At 38.4% G+C, this 27,997-nt stretch overlaps 1 protein-coding gene across 2 annotated transcripts; it reads right to left on the bottom strand.

Annotated features, from left to right (window-relative positions):
* Nucleotides 1–885: 885 nt before the first annotated feature.
* UBQLN1 (ubiquilin 1) lies at nucleotides 886–26,701 on the bottom strand. 2 transcript variants are annotated; one of them, XM_014252355.2, is made up of 11 exons: nucleotides 26,436–26,701; nucleotides 14,882–15,033; nucleotides 10,989–11,104; nucleotides 9,323–9,585; nucleotides 8,417–8,575; nucleotides 7,566–7,809; nucleotides 6,899–7,041; nucleotides 5,900–5,983; nucleotides 3,419–3,534; nucleotides 2,944–3,112; nucleotides 886–2,170 (listed from the first exon to the last, which is right to left on the bottom strand). In XM_014252355.2, the coding sequence occupies exons 1-11, from the start codon at nucleotides 26,589–26,591 to the stop codon at nucleotides 2,015–2,017; spliced, it is 1,758 nt and encodes a 585-aa protein (XP_014107830.1). In that variant the 5' UTR covers nucleotides 26,592–26,701; the 3' UTR covers nucleotides 886–2,014. The 2 variants fall into 2 exon arrangements, with proteins under 2 accessions (XP_014107830.1, XP_005522692.1); XM_005522635.3 differs by having other exon boundaries at nucleotides 886–2,167.
* Between the last annotated feature and the right edge of the window lie 1,296 nt (nucleotides 26,702–27,997).

The raw sequence follows: 27,997 nt of genomic DNA, 5'->3' as shown, positions 1-27,997 counted from the left end.
TGCATGAGGAGGAAACTAGAAGAGAATGTCAGGAGGCCTGTACGGATGAGCAAGGAGCCCCTGGACAAATTTAGAACACAAACAGGTAGCTTACATAGCTTGGAAAGAGGGAAAAGTAGCCTTGGAGTAATATCAAGAAATAGTCCAAAGATCCAGGGAGATGAAATTGTTGTTGTTGCTGTTGTTATTATTAGTATAATGAGAGTAAGAGAGAGGAGTAAAACACAAGAGAAACAAATGATGCACAGTACAGTGGTTCAGCACCCACTGACTGTTCCCTTCATTGGCAAGTGTTACAGCCACACTGCCCAAGTTGCAGAAGGTAAAAGCAGAGAGATGGTTAGGAAAGCTAAAGCATCTGGCCAAGAATACCAAGGGTAACAAAAATCTTCTTTAAGAATATTAGCAGTAAAAGACTAGGGAAAATGTGGCTCCTTTCAGAAGGGATTTGGAAGACCTGGTTATGTAGGACATTGAGAATGCTGAGCTACTCAGTGACTTTTTTGCCTGTCTTCACCAGCAAGTACTCCATGCCCAAGACACAGAAGGTGAGAACAGAGATTGGGAAAATGAACTGCCCTGTGCAAGTTTGAGAACATCAAAGGAACCTGAAGTTGCATAAATCCATTAAACTGGCACAAAAGAGCAGTAAAAAGCAGATTCATTTCAACTTTTGTTCTGCTATCCCAAATTAATCTAAGCTGGAAGTCTTCAACATCATCCATCTCTTACTCTCCTCCCTCCACCTCACACTGCAGTTGTTTACTAGTTTTAGTGCAGAGCTGGTAAGTATTGCCAGAGCTTGAGCTCACTCAAATGCTTTCAGGATGGACTGTCACCTTGATTTTTTAGGCAATGACCAACTGCAAACACACTGAAACAAGATGCTTAGAGATTTTTTAAATTCATTTATTACCTGTGCACAAGAGAAGTTACTACCAATAGAACTCAAAAGCTATACAGTATTTTTTTTACTTGGTGGCTAAAAGTAATTTGAGTATCACATGACCATGAATAAAGGTAATTTCTCCAATTACAAATCAGAATACATGTTAAAATCTTAGTGGAATAAGCCAAGTAGCTATAGAAGCAATTCCAGAGCACAAGGCTCTTTAATTTGGACAATGACAAAAGTAATTTACAGTAAATCTGTGAATACTGAGATAATGTTATAATGCAAGTTTCTGTACAGTTAAATGTAAAGAGACAACCAGAACAGTAATTCTAGTATATTTTAACTGAAGTTGCTTAAGCATTTTTTCTCAGATAGCTACCAAAGATCCTGGGCAATTCTACTCCAAATTCAAGTCCTGTGATTTTTTTTTCTTACTTTCCTTTGTTTGTTGTTGTTAGTTTTTTTGTTTGGTTTTGTAATTTTTTGTGGGTTTTTTGTTTGTTTGTTTGTTTTGGTTTGGTTTTTTGTTCTTGTTTTGGTTTGGTTTTTTTGTTTGTTTTTTCATTACTTACTATTTCACTCCATTGTATTGTGTAAATCTCTAGAAACGAGTTGTATATATTGTGTTTATACTTTACACAAATTAAAGCAAAAGATGGTAGATTACTCAAGTGGTATAAATCTTCCAGCATTTTGCAAGTCAAGAAAAAAACCATGCCAAAATCACAATAAGCAGTATTGGTATCCACAGCTTCAATTAATTTGTTTCCTTTTTAATGTGTAATCTACATAAATTACTACTGAAGGATACTGTTTAAGTAGTAAATAAATTGGCCATTTGTAGGTCAGACAAAACTAGTTCATCCAACTGTGAAAGCTGATACTGTTTCCAAAAAATCACAAATAATACTGAACAAAAGAACTGATGCACTCAAAAGTGAAAATGCATTGATTCCCACTGTCTGAAGAAAAACTATTGCACTCCACCTTCAAATGCATCAGACTGGTTTTAGTTGTAACAAGACAATCCCAAGAGTCTGAATGAAATAAAGCAATTTAGAAGATTAAAGAGCTGTTATCAAAAATAAATTACATTTTTTCAAGTTAAAAGAAACACTGCTATGAAGGCTGAGAGCCAAGCAGCCTTTCAATAGCTGCATTGATGTCTCCTCCTGTTGCTATTAGTGCTTGTAAATTTGCTTCACGGTTGAGAAAGCCCATTGCACTCAGCTGTTCCAGTTGTTGCTGAAATCGAACTTCTGGATTTTGTAACTGCTAAGAACAAAATTTCAAGGTATAAAATACAACATATATTTTGCAAAATACACAATTTAAACATAGGTGGGTTCTGCACCACTCTGTCTTTTCTAATTTTTGACTACACCTTTTTCAAGTTTCCAGAAAATATATTCAGACAAATTCAATTAGCAATCAAAGAATTTTTTTAACAAGTCAACACCATCAAATTATCTACACTTACATAACATTCCTGAGCTCCAGGAAAATCTGACTGTTTGATAGAGGAGGATTCAAATTAAATTGGGTACCTGTATGTCCCATTAACAGTTTCTAAAAGATATGCATATAGGTGTTCTTTAAAACAAAACAGCGTTCAACCTAGCAATGTGGAACAGCAAAGATCATGTTGCCAGCAATCTTGAACATTACAGGCTTTAACTTGATGTAAAGATCACCTCCTCTGTAACACCCCCAAGTATTTGTTGACTAAAATTACCAAAATCCTGATTGTTAGAAAACTTGAGTCTAAGGCAAACTGTTAGCTGTGCTTTATAGGAAGATACTTTTTACACAAACTCATGGCAAAATTTTGCACTGTCTCAATGGTATGACCATCAGAGGCACGTTTTTAACCAGGACAGAAGATGTTTTTTCAGCATTTACTTGCACAGCTGCAATAGCACATTTAAGCCTCCTCTACTGACCTTTGACCAGAAGCATCCAGTGGGCTCTTCCCTCAACTATCTATCTTCTTTCCAGTATTTTACAATTAAAAGAAAAAATACGTAGAATATAATGATGTACTTTACCTGAGCATTTGCACTAGCAAGTGCCTGCAACATTTGGTGGACAAACTGCTGGTGACCAGGTTCAGCAGCTCCTGAAGCTGGACTTGTATTTTCAGTGGAAACAGAACTAGGTACAGTGGATGCTGTAGGAGCTCCACTGCTTCCCACTCCACCCAAACCAGGATTAAATCTGTGTAAATTACAGAAAAAGAAATACACCACTTGAATAATAAACACTAGTTGGTCTCTTCTTATTAATTAGTGGATACAAATTCTGTCAAAGAGAGGATAACAATTTGAGTAAAGTACTGAGACAAAGACCAGAGTTATCAGTGTTTAGAATTGCACAGCAGATAAATGTGACAGATTCTAAAATGAGTTTAAATAAACTAAAAAAGGCGAGAGGACAATTCTTTAATAAAGAGTGTACGAATCTCTAAATCTAAAAAGAATAACATAAGGGAAGACTTTCCAAATTTATAAGATCAATTCTTACCCTGGTATAAGCCCCGGTGCTTCTGTTGCCAATGTCTGCAAGCCCTGCTGAATCTGCAGCAGAGCCTGCATTGCTCTGGGGTTTGACATAGCTGATAACGTGTCAGGATTCTGCATCTACGAAAAGGATAGAAACTCTTCACTATATGTAGATGATCCAAGGAAATTTTTACTGCTAGATGTCTTACAGAATCTGAAATAATTTCAGAACTTGGCTTTTGATTTTGTAGTTGAATATTACAGGAAATCCTTCAGTTATCTTTTCTTCTGTGAGAAAACTTCCATAGAAGGTGATCAATGAACTCTCTAGATGTAGGAAAAGGCTTTTGAATGAGAATTATACAAGGACAAGTATTTTTCATTACAGATCTCAATCTTTTCAAGTCACACCAGACTGCATTAGTACATTACTCTAGAACTAGTCTCTTATAGTACTGCTAATCAACAATTCTGAACATGATTAAACTTGACCGATAAATACATAGGAAAAAGTACTAAGTTCTTTTTTCTGAGCTAATTTCAGATCACAGCAATTTGATTGTGACTATTGGTACATATCTTCTTATCTGTAGTTCTTACAACCTGAGATGTAAACAAACACACTGCAAAATATACCAGCAAGCAAACATAAAATAATCAAACGTTCTCAGTCTACTATGACTTCAATTACAAATTGGCTTCACATCATCAAATAATTTAGAAGGCAAATAATTTTCATTTCTGAAATGGAACATCAAAAAAACTCATTATTTTAGACACCAACTCAAAACTAGTGGCTTAGGCATTGAGATGCAACAGATAAATGAAAAGTAATGTTTCAGTTACAAATAACACAGTTTTGGTAATCAGGCCAAAGAGCAGACAGCCTTATTAATATTACAAGCTTTCCCCTAGCAACTAGACCAGATTACTTTTGCTGAAAAAACACATTTGATTCATGCAGAAATCACAGGTTAAGGTGAAACTTCCTCTAGTGCAGAGCAGAACCGCAGAATAGAACATGAAGAACTCTGATCTGACTGCGTAAAGAGACTTTGGAAGAGCAATTATGTTTTCCATTCATCTCTTGGACTTCTAAAAGTCAACTAGTAACTAAATGTATAGTAGATGAAGATTACTCCAATTTAAAGAGGTAAATATTTTGGGGTCTCCAAAGAAAGCTGCAGCAACTACTTTATGAAAATATTTAATCTGTCTTACATAAATGGTGGCCCAACAATTCTTAGAGCACTAAGGTGACCTGGATCACATCTCTATTAATGTTATTAATTCCAGTAGCAGCCATTTTTCCCTAGTTCTGGTGGGCAATTGCCCTTAATAGCAAAAGATTCCATTATGCAGATTCCATGGTTTCTGTCTCCCAGTCCCCTAACATAAACACAGGTAGATAAACAAGAAAACACAAGTTGAAATATTATCAGCATTCTGAGAGTATCCAGATATTTCTCCACTTCACACCTCGTCTGCTAATGCTGTTAATCACCTAACTTTAGACAGTGAATACAACAGAGAACTATTTGTGCAGATAAATTCCAAGGCAATAGTAACAGAAGGAAACAGGTATGATTCTTCCTGTGCCTTCATTAATTACCAATTATTCACAGATTTCAAAACATAAATGTGGTACTAGCTCCTCAGATACTACTGAGTCGTTACAAAGGGGTGGCAATATGAAACACCACAGCCATTCCTGTGGTTCAAACAACATAAACAGTATCTTCTGAACATTGAACATGCTGTAATTCATGCATGTGCTCATTTACTCATAAAACCTCCTGTGTGCAGTCCAATCTTAGCAATGTGTATTTACAGTAAATTGCAAGGACTGCCTAATGACAGAACTCACGTAGTGGATTAGGTTTTCAATTTCTACAAAAATCTTGCTTGCTTCTATTCAGGAAACGTGGTACTACTACACACTGGCAACTAATACCAAGCGGATAACTGGGCTGCAAACACAATGTTGGTATGAGCAGATGACAATGGTAGAGCAAGCTTTCCAGGAAAGATTTCAGAACCCACTTCTTTTAAATTAGTTAATGACTTGGGTCTTTCGAGACATGTTCTAGGACCTCTTTTCCAGATATTTAAGGCCGGTTTGCATGGGCATGAGAAAAGCATACTGAAAACTTTAACTAGTAGTGTGAAAAGTACTATTCCTTTTAATTTGTGAAACAAATCTTGTCACAAAGAGGTATGTTCTGGCTGGTGGGCAGTAAGAACATTTATTTCTTCTAAGCAAAGAAGCAAGAACAAATCTTAGTGGTTGTGCTAGTCATAGACAACAGTCAGGTTTAATTTTTGAAAGAGATGGAGACATTAGCAAGAATATTATCAAGGGACAATCTAACTTCCTATCTAAAATTAATGAGAATATATTACAGAATCTAGCTATTAGCCAAATCAAAGACAGGCACCAATTTACTAGAAGTATTGCTCATTGACTTGAAGACCTTTATTACGAGCTAGTATCTTATCTTACTTGCTGAAGGAAAGTTGGAAGTTGTTGTCTCATTTGTTCCTGAAGTTGAGGATTTCCAACAAATAAAGGATTATTCGACATCATCTATAGGACAAAAATATTTAACTTCAAAGATCAAGCAGAAAACCACTGGAGGTTTTAAAACAACTACAGACAATACAGTAATAGCCTATGAAAATCACCTCACAGAATAATAATTATCTACTCTTTTGGCCAAAACTTTAGGAGAGTGTTAGCTTTTGTTTCTGTGTATTTGTTTCACTTTTGCTTCATTGTGGTTTTTTTTCCTTGTAAGTGAATGGATTTTCAGATACAAATTAAGCAGTCTTGCCAAGTATTAGATGAAAATTCTTTTCTCTTGAGCCTCCACTACAAATCTAAGTAATAGCTTTGCTATTACTAATAACTTTGCTATTACTAATATCACCTGAAGTCAAGGATATTTCAAAGTGAGCACTTAACACAGAAGAGATAATATTTTTTCAATCTCAGTTCAGAATTTGACTTTCAATATTACCACTTTAAATAAAAATTGAAAGAACTTCTACAACATCATTCATAAAAGAGCATCTCCATTTTTAGTGAGCACAGGTCATAACTAAGAAGTTAAAAACAGTGCCATATGTACATACAGCACCAAGTCCCTTCCCTCCATTTCTCCCAGACTAGTGTGGTTATTTATTTACTGTTAGCTCTACCTTAATCTATAACCGAAACTTGTTTTGTCTGTTCCTAATGCTGGATCACAAGTTTTGGGCTGTGCAAAACATACATAACCCCACCAGTTATTTTAGAAGCATGTCAGGCATGATATCCAGCTACAACTTGAAGAAATTCACTGCAACAAATCGTTGAAAGTAAGCAAGTAATAATTTCATTAAGTCAGGAATTAACATTAAAAACTGGCCCTTTCGCCATAGGCAATTTTTGACCTTTGGGTTTTGTCTTTTTTCCCTTAAATACACACAAGGTATTACTGTACCAAGTAGTACAATTTACCTGTACTGCAAGATCAGGATTCTGGCTTAATGATTGCATCATGCTTCTCATGTAGGGTGCAGACAACATATTCTGCATAAGTTGTGGGTTTTCTGTTATCTGCTGTAATAAGCTCTGCATTCCTGGTGTGTTGAACATGCCAGCTTAAAGAAAAGTTAAAGGGGACTTTAGTAAACATCCTGACTATCATCAGAGAACATAGACTATCTAAACCCAGAATATAACCACTTGGTTTTCATGAGTTTAAGACCCTGAAATTTTAAGACCCTTCATGAGTTTAAGACCCTCAGCATGGTTCTGCTTACACAGACACACCTACCCTAGAAGTTAAGACAGACATTGTACCCAACACACGCTTCATCAACCATCCACATTATTAGCTGTTTTCCCATTTGCTCCAAAACAGGAAAAAAACCTACAATTCATCTAAGGATTTGTTACCTTTGTTATTTTAAGGCAGTATACAAGTATTATTATCACTAAGATTATTTTTCATTTTTTTTTTTATTTTTCCTGATTTTCTTCAGAGGACTTTGATAATAGTAAAATGTTCTACCAAAGTAAATAGCAATAAAAACTAAACCAAAAACTCTCTTCCTAACAAAAGAATCATTCCAGCAACTTTGCAAGTACATGCAAATATATACAGTTGCAGCAACAAACACACCTCCAAGTCCAGGTCCCAAATTTGGTCCAGTTGAGCTCTGTCCCGTAGTGCTAGAAATGCTATTTTCAGCATTGCTGCTGCCACTGCTCTCACTACTAGTGCCAGCGTTTGTGGTGGAAGTCTGCGAACTAGACTGAGGAGCCCATGGATTTGGCAGAGGATCTCTATTTTCTGTACGAGATGGCTGATTGTCCCCTCCTGCTGAAGCATTGCTTACTAAAGAAGCAAATGGATTACCTCCAAACTACAAAGGAAAGCAAACACTCATAATCTACAAATTTCTACATCATACATGAAATCAAACATTTATGGCTCTTCATCAATTATACTTACCACTCTACAGTAATTAAATGTAAATATTGTGAAAAGACACTAACACTGAAAGATTCTAGGACCCTCCAAAAAATTAAATCACATTTGTTTTTGAAAGCAGTGTGGCTATTGCACTGTATTTCGATCACAGTAAAATTGTGTCCTGCACACTGGTTTTTCAGTTTGAAGCCTTTTATTCTTCTCACCTTCAGTTAAAAGTTACTGAACTTAAAAGGATTTTACTAGACCTCCAAATCTTAAGGCAATTAATTAAAGGAATTAGAAATTAAGAAAGAAACAAATTTATGAACCTTAACATAACTTCTCAATCACACAAAGCGATAGCTATATTTCTTCAGGCTCAGAAGAACACACGATTTTTAAAGTTCTTTCCTCTCATGAGTAAAAGGCTACATAGCAACTTCAGGTTTCAAGAACTGTCTTGTCAAGTAAACACCTGGAAATTTACATTACTTAAATTCTTTTATTAAAAAAAAAGTAATTATTTCCTTTCTGTGTCATTTGTAATCTTTTCTCACCTGCTCCTGTGCTGCATTCAGTATTGGCTCCTGAATGTCTGTGTACATACGCCGCAAGGCATTGTATCCCCCTGGTATACTTTCAAGGTTGCTCAAGGCTCGGTCCTGGTTTCGCATCATTTCCTGCATCATTGCAGGGTTTCTAGCAAGTTCTAGTGTCTAGAGAAGTGGAACGTTTAATCTGTATTAATAAGAAATCCATTCTAGAGTGAAAACGTCAGCAATACCTCAATATTGTCAGCAATATAGTTTGGCAATATCTCAGTTATCCCTGTATAAGCCAGTTTAAAATTATGATTAAAACTGAATCAACTGTCAGCTCAGTGTGAGTCAACACAATTCTGTATTTAGCCAGCATTATACCATAATTTTTACTATTTCTAACATCACTACAGCAGGCAGCCTATAGTATGAAATTTAAAATAAATACATACAATTTCAAAAGCATGTATTAATCTCTTTGGGTTTTGATACATTTTGCCACACAATGCATCTTTTATTCATTTATCTTTTAATTTTAAAAGCATTTAGAACTACCCACAGTGAGACACAATGAAAATACGCAGTAGTTTGGAGAATTACTACTTATGGTAAAATTGCTGGCTAGACAACCAGTTTCAAGGGCAGACAGCCACATCCAGTTCTAGCCTCAGAAGACATGACTACACAGTATTCAATTGCTTTCAAAAATGCTATGCTGCAGATTTTCTGAAGTATCAGTCTATTCTGGACATTAAGAACGAGAAATGTAGATATGGGTTATCTATGGCAACCTTTTACTGATTTTGAGTAAAACTAAATACTTAAGAATGTTTACACACTCCATTAAGCACATCCAATTCCTGCCCTGTTGTTTACAGTAGCAGGAGAATCACAAGTCATGAACTAATAGATCTTTTTACATACCTGTCTCATTATATCTGGATTATTTAGCATGTGACTGATTTCTGGATTTCTCTGTATCAGTTGCTGCATTTGAGGGTTAGCCATAATTAACTGCCTCATCAGGTCGGGATTTGAAAGCATGCTCTGAACAAATGGATTCTCCATTATCTGAACCATCATTTCCGGGTTGGACATAAGTTGTCGTTGCATCTGACTCTGCAACTCTGAGAAGTTTGAAGTATTTAAGCCCAGGCTACTCAGGCCTGCCAAACCTCCAAGGCCACCTTTAAGAAGATGAAAAATTGTGACTGACTATCCTTCCAATCACATCCACATTTTTTCTGAATACAAAACACCTGAACATATACTTCAAAATAATGGAAGAGAATAGAAAGTCCCATCCTTCGCAAGGCTGTTCAGGAGTTATTCACTAAGGGTTTGCTCCCTTAAATAATAATACACATAACTAAAAATCCAACAAACTGTATTCTTAAATAAAACTTGTTATCAGTCTAACAACTTTTTTTCTCATTTTCCAAAGCCAAGATTTGGGGGCTTTAGGTCCATGTCCCCCCATACCCCCTCCAGTAACACTTAACAATTGCATTTATAATAACCAATTATCTGTCTCATCTTGGTTAAATAATAAAAGAGAACTCCCAATTTAAATAGTATTCCCTATTCTACCTAAAAGCAGATCCTGTGTTCCTCTTGGTAGTAATGCACCAGAAACTAATTATGTTTTCAATTTTGTGCTTGGCCAAACCCAAATAAAAGAATTTCAAAAGGTACTAGACAGACCAAAGAACCGTTTAAACATAAGAAATCATCTGCTTACTATAACTGGCTTTTCCAATTCTACCTCTTCCCCACTCCCAAATACAAAAAAAAAAAGACAAAAAAGGATGAAAAAACCCCACCACAACTATGGAAAGAGGTTATAATTTTTAAGTCAATAGACTGCAGCCTCTTCATTCACAGAGGTGAAAGCTGATAATACTATCAGCTTTGATATGATAACTATGATAATAGACTTGAAACCAGAGAAATACTTAATTGTCAGATGAGCAATAATTTTGTTGCTTTTATTGACGATCTTGGCTTCATGTTACAGGTCCAAACTTCTATGATTCATCTGTATTCAGATAACAGGAATTCAGATGCACTTTTAAGAAGTACAAGGACGCTGGAAGGAATTTAATTACCCATAGTGCCAAAATATAAAATCAGTAGCACCTTACCACTGAAGGTGAAACAGTACAAATCTTAAGTTTTTGGTGAAACACTGGCACAGCTTATCCAGGGAGGTGATGGATGCCCCATCTCTGGAAACATTCAAGATCAGGTTGGATGGGGCTCTGAGCCCCATTTTCTAGCAACTTAATCTAGTTAAAGATGTCCCAGCTAATCGGGACAAAGTTTGGACTAGATCACCTTTATGGGTATCTCTTCCAACCCAAACTATTTTGTGATTCTATATAAAACAATAAAGCAGCTCTCCTCTGGTAACTGACTGATCAGAAACCTTCTACAGCCAATTCAATATATATCTGTAATCAGTTTTTTGGCTGATGTGTTTATTTGGGTTTTGTTTTTCAAGTTCTGTCTACATTGTAATAAAGCTTTGGGGACAATTACCTGAATCCAAGAGAAGATACCCACCATTTTACCTGACAAATATTCTTACCCAAGCCAAAGGGGTTACTATTTGTTGATGTTGGTGTTAAGGTGCTACTGCTTGACGTTGATGTGGTAGCAGCACTCCCACTGGTGTTTGCCTGTTGAGCTGGGTGGTCTTGTGATCTAAAAAGCAATTTTAAAAATTTTAAGAGTGTAACAAGTTATTTTAAGTAGTGCCGTTAAATAGAGCTGTAGTATTATACTGGAGAATCTTAAATTATATTTTGATTCTTTATCAAAACCCATTTATCCCCAGATGGCTTCCTGCAATAAATCTTTCTCAGACCCCTGTCATGTCATCAGTTTTTCAGAACAGTAGTTTCAAACAGAAAAAACAGATAGGTATTACTGCAGCCGTTACCACCTTCTCATCCTACCCTGTGATGCCTGCCAACAAATTGTTTTCTCTGTCCTTACCTTGCTTTAAGGATCCATGTCTTATTTCACTATACTCACATACTACTGACAACATGCCCACACCTTGAAGAAATAAAGCCTGACAAATTTAATGCAGAAATTATTTCATGCCACGTCTCTAATAGGATGCTTTCTTGAATATGAAATTCAGTTAATGTCACGTTTTATTACAAGACAAATCTCAGACTCAGACCTTTAAGACTTCAAGGACAGGCTGATAATGAAATCACAGGAAGCTAGAGCCAGCATAACTTAGCACAGGCACTGAAGGCTGCCCAGGCTGTATACTCACCACACCCTTCTACTGCAGGCAGAAAGACAGATGTTGCCATGTAGTAAAGGAGATCAAGGAACTGAGCTTGAATAAAGCTAACCTGGCCTCTCTGTTCTAAAGAAAAGAGACTACTTTTAAATCCAAATCAATTCTCTGCTGTGGTTCAACAATCAATAAATGCCTGTATTTGCAGTACTACAGAATAAAATAACTTTTAAAACTATGAATTCAGACTTCACAAAAAGATCTGAGAATTTGACAGTACACTAGACTTAATACCTCAGTTCAACCTGGAGGACCTTTCTCCTATAACACGAGTCTGTGCTTGCTCAACTCAAGCAAACATCAGGAAAAAAAAACTCAACTGTACAAAAAAACTCAGAAAGATGCCTTAAATGCAGAGATCCTCTAAAGGTTATTAAGAGATCTTTATCTTCGTTATCAGCAACTGCAAACTTTGAACACAAGATGACTATAATTAGCCAAGTAGCTGTAACTTGAATGAGAAATATTATAGACTGTATACTGTTCCATGATTCTCCTGCTAGAGATATTTTGGTTTTCTTTCATCTAGAAAACACACACATCTTTCCTCCATAAATAAAAGAAAACTAATAACCATAAAATCCTATTAAGTATTTTCAACTGAGAAAATATTCTGAGAAGCAGCTATGCTGCTCCATGTAATAGACAGGAAAGATTCTCAGAAGTGTGACAGAAAAGTAGATGACACTGAAACTTGCAGTTCAACAGTGCTCCCATGTAAATTGGGGAATGTTCTCTGAAGACAGTGGTTCATGTGAGTGTCAAGCCTGCTAGCCTCCAGTCTTTCAGTGATATTCCTGTCAAGAGCACATCCTCTTTTATACCTGTTTTACCATTATGTTTCCTCACAGCACTTGTAAACAAATGATACCTGTTGACCTAGATCTCTATTTGGAAATTCAATGTATCTTCACTGCCCACTGCTAATCACTCACTGCTACTCTGACACTGTAGAATCTAGACAGGTTAGAAGATTTCACTGAAAGTGTGCGGCAGTCTGGAAAACGTGGCACAGCAAAAAAAGTAATCTTTTTTTTAACAAGGATTGTCTGGGATATATGAGGATCTCTATTTTGAAATTACACATCTAACATAGCTTAGAAGGGAAAAGACCACTGTCAGATCCAAATTTGGGAAAGAACTTTTACTTTATTCAGATAGATAGCAGCAACAGTAACAACAACAGAAAAGTAAATGGCACAGCATCAAGTAGCTGGGAACAAATCAATCTTGATACTCATGGCTAAAAATCAGTAATTCCAGGCCACACTGGCAGGGTCTAAATCTTGTTTTTTGAGACGAGCATAAAATACAGATATTTTAGCAAGAACACTACTGAGAAATTTCAGGACAATGCTATACTTTCTCAGAGGTGATTTTCATTCTCTCCAGAAGATTTTAGCATGTTTTTAGTTTATTCAAGCAAAGCTAGTGGAAAACTAAAAAAAAAACTTCAATACATCATTTGAAGACAGCACAGGTACATGCAAAGGATCTGTAGTTCTTTGTTCATACTTCATTTTCCCAGACATGATTAAAACATTCTGCAGATCATAGAAATACGTTCTCGTAAAATGATTAAAAAAAAAAAGCAGGCACGAGTGAAGACATGGAGTGCAATGCTGGTAAGACAGATGCAGGAACACTGAAAATTCCCCAAAAGCCACACATTTGACATTAGTGCTCATGGGGGGTTTCTCTGCTCAGAGGCAAAACACAAGAAGGTCCAAGAGGCTGGCAATGGTATTTCAGTACGTACAGCTATAGCAGATATACATGATGAAACTACAAACTCTCTGAAGACTGCGCAAGTCAAAAGCATCCTGCTAATACTACTCATGATGCCTCTCTGCCACACAGCAGACTGCAGGCAAAAAAAACAACAAAAAAAACACCCCAGCAACAGCAGAATACCCATTCAGTTGCACAAGGCACAGAATTGCAGTATTACCTAATACTGTATTCAGTTGTATCAGCATGAATTTCAGGTGGAGGAGGCACAGGGCAGGAAAGGGAGACCTCTGACAGTACAAACATGTATTTTGATTCCCGGATGGAAAACATAATCCTTCTAGGGCATGAATATAGAACTGAAGCTATCAATTTCAAAAGGTACCCACATTTAATGCTAATGCTACTAATTTCAACATGAATTTGTTATTTAATGCTAATGTTACTAGCTGGTCTTTGCGTCTTGGTAAGACCTTGAAAGGGAAAGCCTATTTCTGTTCTCTCCTACACTCCATGCTCTTTCCTTCAACACTGAACGTTTTCACATCAGAAGGGATCCTCACCACAGACAGAAAAGACCTAAGTAGAACAGGAGCAAAACCACTTTCACACAAAAAGAATGAACATGTTATTGACCAATACCAAACTGCTTTTGAGGGGATCTATTACTCTGTTAGTTGGAAGGATTTTTGGGCACTTCACAGGAAGTGCATGCAACATAGCTAACTGATACAACTTTCTAACTGTCGTTCTAATGCTTCTTCACCAAAAGAAAAAAAAACAAAAACAAACAAAGCAAAACACCAAAACCAAACCAAACAGACAAAAATAAATCAACAAAAAAAATCCCAAACCACCTAAAAATCTAAAGTCTATTCAGACAGATAAATTCACAGCATCAAAGCAGTTCTCAAAAATTTTCCTTCTTTGTTTTACCAAAACAGAGAGTCTTTACTCACTGTGTTGGTAAAACAATGAAAGAAAATTCACTGCAGAGAAAAAAAGATAAAGAAAAGATTCACTCTAAGTCTTTGTGTGTGAAAAGAAAATCTGCGCAACATATATTAATGGACAATAAGAGATGATATCTAACAACTATGAAGCCAAAGCACAGCCAGAACTAAACAAAAAAAAAAAAGTTATATAACAAGCAAATAAACAACCCCCCCCAAAAAACAACCAAAATAAAAGACACGCATTTAGAAACACAAACCAAACTAAAATACAAGATAAATGAAAAAAAACCACTGTAATTTCATAATTTCACTTTTGTCCTGCAGCAGCTGTAACTGAGGAACCAATTAAGATGATTTAGTCAAATCTAGCTTTGCCCAACAGAAAGCTATTAATAATCCAGAATACTTTTACTCCTCAATCCAGAATACTTTTACTCCTCTAGAGGTAAACAGAAGACCACTTGTTATTAACGTTACCTGTTTTGTGTTTTGATAACCAGGTGAACAGTAAGTCCATCATGAATTCCATGCTGAATCAAAGTATCTTGATCTTTTAAAATTTTTCCAGCAAATATCAACACAAGCTGATCAGTGTGGGACTTGAAACGCTTAGAGATTTCTTCCTTGAACTAAACAAAAAAATGATAATTTATGTAATTAAATACTGAACTGCAATTTTTAAAAATAATAAGAACCATCTATTTTTCACATATGCTATATATTACCTCACTTGTACTCCATATTCTGTATTTCACAAACTAGAACTACTTTTGTTTCTTGGACTTCTTTCTGTCCACAGGAAGATAGGAAATACTTCTCTGTTATTCAGAAAAGGAAATCAGAAGAATTTCACATCTAGATTATTAGTTTCATAAGTCGTGACAACAAAAATCTGGTTTCTCTTGGAGACTGCTGTGACATCAATCAGGCATGCATCCATCATAGAAATACATACTAGTATATACAGTACTTAAACACACCCATATGTATAGACATACAGGTAAAGTATGCATATAATTGTATGCTAGAAAGTACACACATACAAATGTGCACACCACTGAAGGCACCCATTGCTGAAGGATGAATGATGCAATTCACAAAGAGGATAAATCTATCTAGACTTTTGAAGGAACTGAGTATACTCTCTCCTTAGATGTATTTTTGCTGTCTTCCTTCCATGTGTCAAAACTAGCATTCCTTTCCACACAAACAAGTCATACCTTAGGTGGCTCTGCTTTCTCATTCAATGCATGACACAGCTACACAAAATGCAGCTGCAGCCCAGGCCACAGTGAAAAACACATTTTTCATTTAAATGGGAAATTACCACCATACAAGACCTTTTATAAAAGAGGCTGCTTGCTATATGTTGACTGTCAAAAACAACTTAAATAACAGATTAGCTTCATACACTTAGTACTTTTTTTTGCTGAGGCAAAGAAGAGAATCATCTACACACATGGAAAACAGAATCCTAAAAACTTTGTTGAAAAGGAATGTAAAGATCACCTAGTTCCAACTCCTCTACCTCCTCTACCATAGGTAGAGAGACCTTCCACTAGACCAGATTATTCAAAGCCTAGTCTGGCTTTTAACACTTCCTGCAATTGGGCATCCACAGCTTCTCTGGGAAACCTGTAGCACTGTCCTAACAGCAAAGAATTTCTTCCTAATATGAAAGAGGGTAAAGTCATTACCCTTGTACCATCACTCTATGCCCTTGTAAAAATACCCTCACCATCTTTCATGTAGGTGTCTTTTGGCCTCTGAAAGTCTCCTCTAAGGTCTCCCTGGTGCCTTCTCTTTTCCAGGATGAACAAAAGTCTCTCAGCCTGTTTTCACAAGACATGTGCTCCAGCCCTCTGATCATCTTGGTGGCCTCCTTCCTGGCTCACTCCAACAGGTCCATATCCTCCTGCGCTGGGGTCCTCAGAGCTGGATGCAGCACACCAGGAGGAATTTCACCAGAACAGAGCAGAGGAGCAGACCCTGCTGGCCGTGCTGCCTTTCATACAAACAACTTTCTGAGCTGTGAGAATACATTGCTCGGTCATGTCCAGCCTCTCATCAACTGGAACCCCTAAGCCTTTCTCCTCAGGGCTGCTCTCAGTCCACCCTGCCAGTATTTGTATTTGGGATTGCCCCAACCAAATGTAGGACTTTGCACTTGGTCTTGTTGAATTTCATGAGGTTCTCATGAGCCCACATCTCCAGCCTGTCAAGGATGGCATCCCTTCCCTCCAGTGCTTCATTCACATCACACTGAATGGCACAGGCTGTTGGGGTGCCCTCAATCCCACTGTCTATGTTCCTGACAAATATGTTAAATCATGCTTGTCCCTGTACCGATTCCTGAGGACACTACTCATCACTGGTCTCCGCTTGGACAATGAGCCATTCACAACTCTTTAAATTTGTTATTCACTGATAGTCCATTTGTAAAAATCATATCTCTCCAGTTTAGCAACAAGTCATGTGGCACAGTATCAAACACTCTACATATGTGCAAGTACATGATGTCACTCACTTTTCTCTCATCCACCACCACTACAACCACATCACAGGCAACCATCAAATTTGTCCTTAGTGAAGCTGTGTGGACTGTCATTAAACTTCTTACTTTCCATGTTCCTTAGCATAATTTCCAGGAGGTTCTGTTCCATGATCCTACCAGGCACTGAAGTGAGACTGACCAGCCTGTAGCTCCCTGGGTCTTCCCAATTTCCCTTCCCAAAATATATGGATGTCCTGTTTCGCATTTCCCAGTCTGTGGGAACTTCCAATGGGGAAGTGCCATAACTTCTCAAATACAATGGTTAGTGGCTTAGCTATTTCCTTGCCCAGTTCCATCAGGGCCTATAGATGTAGCTCGTCGGATCCCATGGGTCTTGAACCTGATCTTCAACAGAGGATGGTGCCTCATTTTCCCAATCCCTGCTTTCACCAAAAAGCACTTTTTCACCAAAAAATCCCTGCTTTCACACTTGGGCAGTGTGGCTGGAGCACCTGCCAGTGAAGGGAACAGGCTGGGCATTGGAGAGCGGGTGCTGAGCCACTGTACTGTGCATCATTTCTTTTTCTTGGGTTTTACTCCTCTCTCCCTCTCATTCATTACTATTATTGTTGTTGTTATTATTATTATTATTCTCATTATTGCTGTTGATGTTTTAAATATTAAATTGTTCTTATATTGATCCATGAGTTTTATTTTTTTTTTTCTGATTCTCTTCCCATTTCACTAAGCAGAACAGAAGTGAGGAAGCAGTTGCATAATTGCTGACTGGGTTTAAACCATGACAGATTATGATGACAAAAATTAATGCATATTCAGGCAGGTCTAAAAAAATTAATTTTTGTGTTATGTTGTTCTTCAGTTTGCACAACATAACTAAATAACAGTATCAGTAAATTACAGTTAAAATACTTTACCCACTGGGAAAACCAAAAGCAGAAGGAGTTCAGCGTCACCGGCTGGAAATGATGAGCATTTCTGTCCAATTCTCCTACTGCAGTGACTCATCCTTTTAATTATCATGTAACAACCCAACCAACAATGTCGGCTCATTTGCTTTATTGTTGTAAAATACAAGTTTTACTTCATTGTAGTAATACTATGCCTTGTGGTATTATAAATGTGTTCAGTCATATCTGGGCATAGGAGAGCACTCACAGCTGTGAAAATAATGTTTCAACATACTTGACACCCAATGTATTCATGGAAACTAGCTCATTGCACTTCTCTAGTTACTAACTAAGGTGAAAATAATGTAAAATCATGTCAATTTTTTACATGATTATTATAAAAACATGTGGAGAGGAAACACAATGGGAATCAGACTAAAGCACTAGACTAACGTCTAGACAGAGGCCTGGTTTTCCTAGGAAGAAAAGTAAAAAGCATTCTTAACCAGAGTGAGTTGATTCAAGCTTACATTCTCCCCAAAGCATGGCAATTTGTAGATTTGACAAGAATTAGAAGAAATCCAAAGCTCAAAGCACTTTATTCAAATTGCCATTTTATCTCAAGTTAACTTGTTTACATAAATGTAGGGGGTTTTTTTGCTTTGAAATACAGGAGCAGTATAGTTTTTCATATTGAGAACACTCATTGGCTTTTTAGCAGCACATCAGCACTTCTCGTTTATACTCTCAATCCCATGCCAAATACCCTTATCTTCATAGGAACTTTAAAATAATCACCATTAACAAAACCTGCCTTTTCTTGTTCTATGTTAAAACACGTAGGAAAAAAAACCCAACTCTCTGTGAAGCAAGCTAGGATTTTTACTACACCTGCTCAACTTGATTGTCTCTGAAGGTTTCTGAAAGGTAAGGATGGAGACCATAACATCTTGATACCTAGTGCTGAACAAATGCATACTGGTACCCAAGCTAGTCAAAGCAAACATTTGTCACCAAACAAAGCAAATATATTTTGCTTCATACACATGAAGTAGAACAGCCGACTAAACCAGATATTGTTTTGCACTGTCACTTTGCAGAGCAGATCCATAATTTAAACATTAACCTATCAACAACTGACAACGTGGCCTTGGAAGAACCTGGTAAAGTTTTAGTTAAGGTAAAGTAAAAGTATTAACATTCAAACTATCTTTTGACATATTACCATCATATAATGATTTAGAAGCTTCAATTGACTCATTTTAAGACATCAAAACCAGCAACCATAACAATCTTACTATCCACTCATAAGACAAAGTATTGCAAAAAAATAATAAAAAAAAGATAACAAATAAATTAAAATATACTTTCCCAAATTCTCTCAAGTTCAGCTTAGTAAGTAGTATTTAAAAATTAAATTACAGTAACAACCTGGAAGAGGTCTTGGGCAATTAACACCCAGGTCCCACTGAAAGTAACAGAAAACAGGCCCCTAAAACCTTCAACTACTTTGAAAATACTAAGCTACAATTTTATCTTGATGACTAAAAAAAAAGTATGGTTGCTGACTCTCTCCACATGAAACTCCATTCTGAACACAATAGAGGATAACATGGAAGCAAATGTTTGCACATAGAAAGCTGAACTGCAGTTTTCATCCCCAGCAGTCCCTCAAACGGTTCTACTACAAAGAAAGATTTTGAAACAGCTTTACCTTGTTCGGCACCACTGTTTCAAAACACACCCATAATATTTAAACTTTCAACTGTCCTTCCTAACAACACACACAGTTAAGCATATTGACTGAACTTCAGTCTGTCTTACATCCACACTGAGCAGTCTCAGAAGCAAACTTTGATGAGCTCCAGCTCTCTTTTATACAACAGAATTAATGGTTACAGGTCATCTTGACCCAAGAAGTAAGGAGCCAAACACACTCACGGCCACAGCTGATAGCTGTGGTTTCTTTTTGTGATGAATCACGACCTGGTCATCTTATGACTGGCTTGAAGTGAGTCAGTAAAAACAGGGTTCCGTTGCACAACTCTAGGATGCTACAGGAAGGAAGACAAGAATTTGTCATTTCAAGCAGGAATACAAGCACTTTTGGCCCACAACAGATAATACATAGCTAGAAAGAACACACAAAATAAGGCTTCTATGTAAGTGTACTCTGTCTTTCATGTCTCAATGAAGTTATTATCTTAAGGTGGCTTTGCCAATGACCCATGCTAGTTTCACAGTCAAATTACTTCCTCAAATGTCTGCAACCAAATCTAACTCATAAAACCCGCACATTTCAAAACACAAAGTCAGATATAGCAGCCCATAAAGGGTAAACTGCAGCAGCGCACAGTAGTGTAAAGGGCTCACGACTCAAGCTCTAGCCATTTCTATTCATTCCAGGGATCCTTCAGCAAGCCACTGCACTTCTCTAAGCCTTTGTTTGGAGAAGCAATGCTTCTCCATAAAAGCACTTTGCAATCTACTCCTTCCCTCTTCCATTATGTACCTGATCACTGACAAAGCAACACAAACCGAAAACTCCATTTAGAATAAATACTGTCCTGGCTCAAGCTCAAGCCAGGGCAGGATTAATTTTTGCTGTATCCACGAGGGGGCATGGCCAGGACCCAGAGGTTATTCCATACCACCTCTTGTCACTGACAGCAGCTGGGGAAATGGAATCTCTTCCAGGGAGAAGGGGCTTCTTCTGGTCAAGAAAAAATGGTGGAGGGAGATGTCCAGTATTGTCTGTTATCAAAGGAGTTTTTTCCACGTGAATCATTGATTTTCTTGCACCCTCTGTCATTAGTATTGTTGCTGCTAATATTTGTTTTCTTATCTCATTGCTGTTTCCAGTAAATTGTTCTTATCTCAACCTGTGATCTTGACCTTTTGTGCTTCCAGCTCTCCTCTCCAGCATGCCTTGGGTTGACTGACAACTTAAGAAGAGTGAAAAGAGAAAAAAAAACTTTGTAAGTTACAGGACACTAAGGTTCAACTCAATCCATTGAGGATTTTGTGCGGTGTAAAGATAGAAAATGCTTCAACTCCTCTCTTTCGCTGTTATTTTCATCTTGAAAACTCTCAACTGCATTAGAGAACTCAACTTTACTTTATACAACATTCAACATTATTTAACAAACAAAGTGCTGGCTCAGGGAGGAGAGGGAGGAGAAAACATGGCAGATGGAGAAAGTGGCAGTGTGGTCTGGAAAGTCTCTGAGTAAGGGAGTAATATTCTTAAAAAAAAACCAGCACTGTTTAGCAAGAGCCAAAATCAGTGTGTTACCAAGATTATTCTTGCACTTAATACAAAACACAGTACCATATCAACTACTAAGAAGAAAATTAACTCTATCCCAATCAAAATCAGAACACCATGTCACCACATATTCCAAATTCTTAAGATTTTACCCTAACTTTACTCCTATCCAATGACGCTTTTTACAGAGAAAAGGTTTAAAGTCAATAGATTGAAATATTGATTGGTTTTTAAAATCTTTATATGACACCTCTACCACAGCTAATTATTCATTACAGGTTTTTCTATGCTATTGGCAATTTTGAACTGTACACAGCGCAGTTTTTTAAAACTACGTGACAGCCCCAACTGAGGGCGAGGGATTTTAGCAAAACAAACTCACATGACAAATGCAGGCCCTATCTGATGTAGATAACATCAAAAAATAATCAATAAAAATAAAAATTAATGTCTTAGTTTTATGCAGAAAAGTATCTACACAAAAGACACTTCACACTACTACTGAAATAGGTTTTCTTAATTTACTCTGACTGCCAGTCATTTATCAGAAAACACTTGTAGAGTACTATAGTCAGATAACTGATCCCTTTGAGTTACATCTAACTAAACCAATAGTCAGGAAAAGTCAATACACTTCTACTTCTGAAGGTTCTTCTATCAAATAACCACCTACCATCACTCTAAAACAATTCTGATATCACAAAATGAGGGGAAAAAAATCCAGGTTAAGAAATATGTAAATATGTATAATCAAAGTATATCACAAGGCAGACTCCACAAAGTTACAATGCACTGAGACATCAGGTGATGGAAAACTTAACACTAAACGCTTCATGTATTCAAGTGCCTTGAGACACCTGAAAAACAACAGAAACCTGAATCACAACCCTGGAAACAAAGAACAGACTGGATTCTATTATATAGTTTCAACCTATTTTGTTTTACCATTCAGTAATCCCTAGATTACAGAAAAATAGTGAAACAGAAATGGATCATGTTAGAAGAATTGTTTTTATAAAGTAAAGTTTCTTAAAATGTAAAACATTACATAAAATATTAAAAGCATATGCAAGCCAGGAAAGATGCTCCACTAGCAAATTACTCAATGCTTTAACAATTTAACATTTACACGTGTGATCTTTATACAGCAGAGGACTACCAATTTGGGATTGTGAGAAGCAGGTACAAAAATGAAACCCTAGATTTATAGATTTAAAGTTTCATCCATAAACTGTATACAAATTTTAATAAAAAAATTTAGAAGCTCTCCACTTGACAAAAATCAATCTCAACACAATGGATACGTTTACACTTAAGTAGCTCATGAGTTTTATCTGTAGTTTAGTGCAGAAAACACATTTGTGTTCACCTACTTAAAAAAAAACAAACTAGAAGCTGTTAAATATGCTGTTAGTGAAAACTGTATTCCATACTGAAGAGATTCTCTATTTAAAGGTTGAAGCTAAATAAAAATGGGGGGGGGGGGGAGGGGAGGGGAAAGAACCCTAAACCTGCAAAAAGATCTATTTTGTTATCTGGGGAACTAAACTTCACTAACTCTTCCTGATGGGCATTGCTCTGAAATTTTCATACAATCAAAGGACTGACAGTCATTCTCTGCAAGAACTTCAAGTTTATGAAATTATCAGCACAGATTTATTATATCCACTGTTTGTGTGCCCAGAAGTTAATAATACACAGCTAGGCATGTTACTCTGTTTCAGAGTTGTAATGTTCACGGAATGGACAACTGTATCTTTCAGTGTGCTACACAATGGCAGACAGTCACTCTAATAAACTCTTGAATACTTCAAAAGTCAATACACGGCCCTAAAACAGCACCAAGAAGCATCAGCAAGCTTAACTCTTCTAAAACTCCCTCGTTCTAAACGATGAGGCTAAAAAACGTGCTTTTCCATGTAATTGGTTCCAGCACCTCAACACTCAAACAATTCAAGTCATTCAGGAAGACACGAGTTGCTCCTAAAATGGGCACACTTTTAATTTGTACACAGGCTTTACCAAAATACATTAAGACACCTCTGCTAAGCAAGAAATTGCAAAGACTGTATTGCCGCAAACTCAGAAAATAAACCGAGCGAAAGAAACACAGGATAAGAGACAAATGAGTTGCAGTATCATCGTTTTAATGAGCTGAAGTATCAGCAATGTCAGGGTCAGCTAAAGCCAACAAGTTTAGAGGTATTCATCTTTTACCCCCCATGTATTCATTAAGTCCATGCTTGGAGCAAGACCAGTTATCATACCCAGTCAAGAATACAAATATTTGGTCCTTGTCCTAATACTGAGCCAAACCGTGCTCAGTACAATCAGATAGTTTTCAGAAAATAAAAGACAGATGGACAGCAGCTGCAATCAACTGACCTTCCAGAGGGGCAGTTTGTTTTCCATACCAACCTGTATACTCATTATTCCAGCTGTACACCACAGGATCACAGTAACAAATCTATTTTGCTGAAGTCTTCCAATACAGAAAAAAATCTTGACAAAAAAGTTGCAGACCTGGCTTACATTTATGGAGCAACATAAAATACAAGTTTTTTAGCCCCAAATTTGGCCCTGATGACACAAAAATCTAGATTCATGTTCTAGCAGTATTCTGAAATTACTGCAAAGAAATAAACAACTCAATTACTTAAGTTCTAATGTTAGCTACATAAATATACTGAGAGCGTTTCTTTTGTTGGGGCTTTTTTTTGGGTTTTTTTCAGCCTACAAATTACTGGCCCACCTATCTCAGCTGTACAAACCACCTGCTGATCCCACATGCATTTGAACTTGCCTGGCATTTGAGATTAACCTATTTTCAAGGCTGGCTCTAGAAACATTATATCTACTGTTGATGCTTATTATTATCAACAGCTCATTTTTTGCAGTTTAAGAGAAAAAGCCAGAGTAAAAGCCCCAGCCACACTATGGGGACAGTGCATTTTTTAGTCCCACTGCCTGGGACTTCAGTCCACTGGTCAACCCAGCAGGACGATCTTACTTGACAAGAATTAAGCTCAAAGTGCAGATCTAATATTTTAACAGCAGTTCCAAGAGAGACAATGCTCAGAGTTTAAGATATCTGTAGACAACAAAGACATCTGAAGTACCGTCCTCTGTTAATTCCCTAAGCTTGCATGACTGCTTTCAGTAAAAACTCATGCTCTTAATTGGTTGTACAACTATTTCAGTTTATGACAACTGTTTATTTGTAAACTTCACAGCTCCACCAGTATTCAAATCTGAAACAAACCCATTGAAGTCAAATATATTACAAAATTCACAGCTTTAGTAAATCTGTTTATTATTTCCAAAGGACCCAAACTAGTTAGTGGCTGACTGCTTTTCAGGACAAACACAATTCTCAGGTTAGATTCAGTTTATAAATCTCTCTTCTGAAATATCCTAACAAAACAAAAGCCCCAAAACTGCAAAAACTTTTACAAAAACTGCCTTGATGCTGCTTACAAATCTATGGAGAATAGACAAGTGAAAAGCACCCCTTTCAGACTGAGATTGCTGGGAAAGCAGTGGACAACATTAAAAAGCAAACACGGTCATTTTACTTTTGGGAGAAATGCCTAGATTAAGCTTGCAGAGAGAGTAGCTCACAGCACACAGCTGCCAAAAGACTTGAGAAGACAAGAGAGCAGCTTCAATGCACTGGCAGCTGGAGAAAACCTCAATGAAACTCAGGTCTAGGACACTTCTAGCCAAACACTCATGTACAAAAGAGAAAAAAAAAAACAACAAAAAAAAAACAACACAAGACCAAATTGTATCTGGATTAGACATAAGGACAAAAAAAATTTAAGAAATATCAGGATTTTCCCTAGGTGAAACAAGTCTGACAGTCTAGCTGAAGTGCTAGCACTACATTTGAAATTTCAGAGCCTTTACTTCATCTTTTGTATCTTCTTCTATTAACCAGACTGTCCTTTAGCTCACACTTCAAGGAAAGATGTCAAGTTCTGTATCTATACATAAGTGGTGCTTTCAGACGTATTCGTTTGCTGGTGAGGTCTGCAATACCAATGACATCAAAAGCACAAAGTTGCCACATTTAAAGCCATTTGAAGGAGAAAACTGGAAAATCCTATGGAAAATGAAAGAAGTTCTGAATCTAGCAATGTCTACACCCTTTACAAGCAGGAGACTCTGCGCTTTTACATTTTGATAGCATCTTTTCTATGATTTATTCCTTTCTAATTTAAATAAATGAAGTGGTATGGAATATTTTAAGAGCAAACCTTCTACAAAACCAAAAGACTTGCAGGAAACAGTGTGGATGAATCAGCAGGTGTCACTAGTTCAAGACTTGTGACACAGTCTTAGGGAGCACCGACTTCCACAGGAAGGCACAAAATCCCTAATAACTTGGTTATCTGATTGTAGTTATATACTATCTATAGTAGTGCCATGCTAAGTACCATATCTGTAACTAGCACATTTAAGCCCAGGAGACTGCATATTTTACACAGTACAAGGCTATGACTTCCCAAAGTTGAAGGCCTACTTGCTGTTTTCAAAGACAGTGTTAGACCAAAATAACCACTGGAAATACAAGAGATGTAAGTGATTAATATATTTCCTACAGTCATGTTAATCAGCCAATGAGACAACTACCACCAAAACCAGTCAGCTAAACAGCACAACTCACAGCTAGAAAATGAGAAAAAAGAAGGCTTTGGGAAGGCCTAATTGTGGCCCTTCCAGTAGCTGAAGGGAACTTACAAGAAAGATGAGGCAAAGTGTTTGCAGGAACATGTGCTGACAGGACAAGGGGCAATAGCTTCAAACTGAAAGAGAGTTTAGATTAGCAATTACGAAAAAATTCTTTAGTCTGGGGGTGGTGAGGCACAGGAACAGGCTGCCCAGAGAAGCTGTGGATGGCACATCCCTGGAAGTTCAGAGACAGGTTGGATGGAGCTAGCTGAAGGTGTCCCTACCTACTACAGGGGAGCCGGAACTGGAAGATTTTTTAACGTATCTTCCAACCCAAGCCATTCTATGACTCAACGACTTCACAAATGACCTACATCCACGTTCCGAGCCACCCCTCTGCAGTGCAACAGAACGAAGCCAGTGAGAAGGGTACGAGGCAGCACGACTCTCCACTACCCCCACTAGCCCCAGAAGGCAGCAATCCTCTCCTGGGCCGGGATCGGTGCTGGTGCTTGCCCAACAGCGCCCGGCACGACTCGGGCGAGCAGAAGCTGCTTTGTCACGGGAAGGGCCCTCGCCCCGCGCTGCCGGAGGCGGGAGCCACGGGCCGGCGTTCCCTTCCCGGGCGGCGCTCTGCTCGGCCCCGGCCCCAATGCGGCCCCCTCAGCCTGCTCCGCCGCCCCTCACCTGCCGGATGCTGCTAGTTTCGGAAACGGCGAACTCCTCCTTCTCCTTGGGAGTCTTCACCGTGACTTTGATGATCCGCGGCTCGGAGGCACCGTCGGAGTCGCGGGTGGGGGAGCCCGGAGGGCCCGCCGCGGGTCCCTCCGCTCTGTCCGACATGGCCGTGTGCGGGCGGGGCAGAGCAGAGCAGGGCAGGGGGCCTGGCCGCCGGCTCCCGACTGCTCCAGCCGAGCGCTCGCGCCGCGCTCGCGACACCGGAAACGGCCTGGCCCGGCGGCCGCGCTCCGTGATGACGCAGCGCAACGGGGAAGTTACTAGAAAGGGGCACCGCCCGTGCGCGCGGCCGGCACCGTGCGCGCCCCCAGGGCCTGCGTGTGGCCGCGGGGACTCGCCTTGGGCCTCCCGCGGCATTTCTGGCCTTGGGCTGTCACATCCCTGCCCTTTGGCCGTCCCCATCCTCCACGGACACGTCTGGAGAGCCGTGTCCAGTTCTGGGCTCCTCAGTAGAAGAGGAGGGAGATAAGAGAGGCAAGGAGCTTCTGGGGAGGGTCCAGTGGGGGTCACAAAGATAACTTGGGGTTTGGAGCATCTCTCGTATGAGGAGAGACTGCAGGAGCTGTGCCTGTCCGGAGAAGAGGGCATTCATCAGTACATACAAGTATTTATCAAATTAAAATCTTAAAGGTGGGTGCCTAATAGGACAGTGCCAAACTCTTTTCAGTGGTGCTCAGTGACAGGACTAGGAGCAATAGCCAAAAGCTAAAACACAGGAAATTCCACTTAAGCATGGGGAAGAACTTGACACTCAGGGTGGCAGAGCACTGGAACAGGCTGCCCAGCAAGGTCATGGACTCTCCCTCTCTTGACACATTCAAAACCTGACTGAACGTGTTCCTGTGTAACCTGCTGTAGCTGACCGTGCCTTGGCAGGGGGCTTGGTCTGGATGATGATCTCCAGAGGTCTCTTCCAACCCTAACAATTCTGTTGCTCTGTGTGATTCTAGATTTTAGTCCTCTTTTTAGATTTTAGTTTCCTCTGTATGCTTTAATCACTTAGTTAAGGTGGTTTAAAGTGGTACTTACTTTAGTGGTTGGTATACCATTAGTGGTGCTAAGGTGGTACTATGAGACCAAGCCTTTTCAATAAATGTTATCACACTTTCACTGTGACAGGATTCAAGGGAATGGCCTGAAGCCATGTCATTTAGGCTGGGTATTAGGAAGAGGGTTTTTTGCCCAGAGGATGGTCTGACCTTGGAGCAGGCTCCCCAGGAAAGCAGTCACAGCACTTCTTGCGGTCACTCACACCTGGTTTTGCTGATGCCTTTGCTGGTGATTTTGTTGAGTGACATAAACAGCCCAGTTGCAGCAGCCCCTCACCTGCCGTTCCAGGACCTTCCACCCCTACAAGCAACACAAGCTGACACAAGCCATAGGAAAACTTAGAATCTATTGCCAGGTGCAAGGGATGTGTGCCTTGGATTTTCAGTAAATCCATGCAGACGGTCACCAGGAGTTTCTCAACTAGGACCTGGGAGTGCAGGTGCTACGTACACATGCAACTG

Source organism: Pseudopodoces humilis, chromosome 4, assembly GCF_049639895.1.
Source record: "Pseudopodoces humilis isolate 2021_Gansu_Grassland_sample_001 chromosome 4, ASM4963989v1, whole genome shotgun sequence".
NCBI classification, from domain to species: Eukaryota; Metazoa; Chordata; class Aves; order Passeriformes; family Paridae; genus Pseudopodoces; species Pseudopodoces humilis.
Note: the sequence above shows the minus strand (reverse complement) of the source record. Positions and strands in the feature narration are given on the sequence as shown.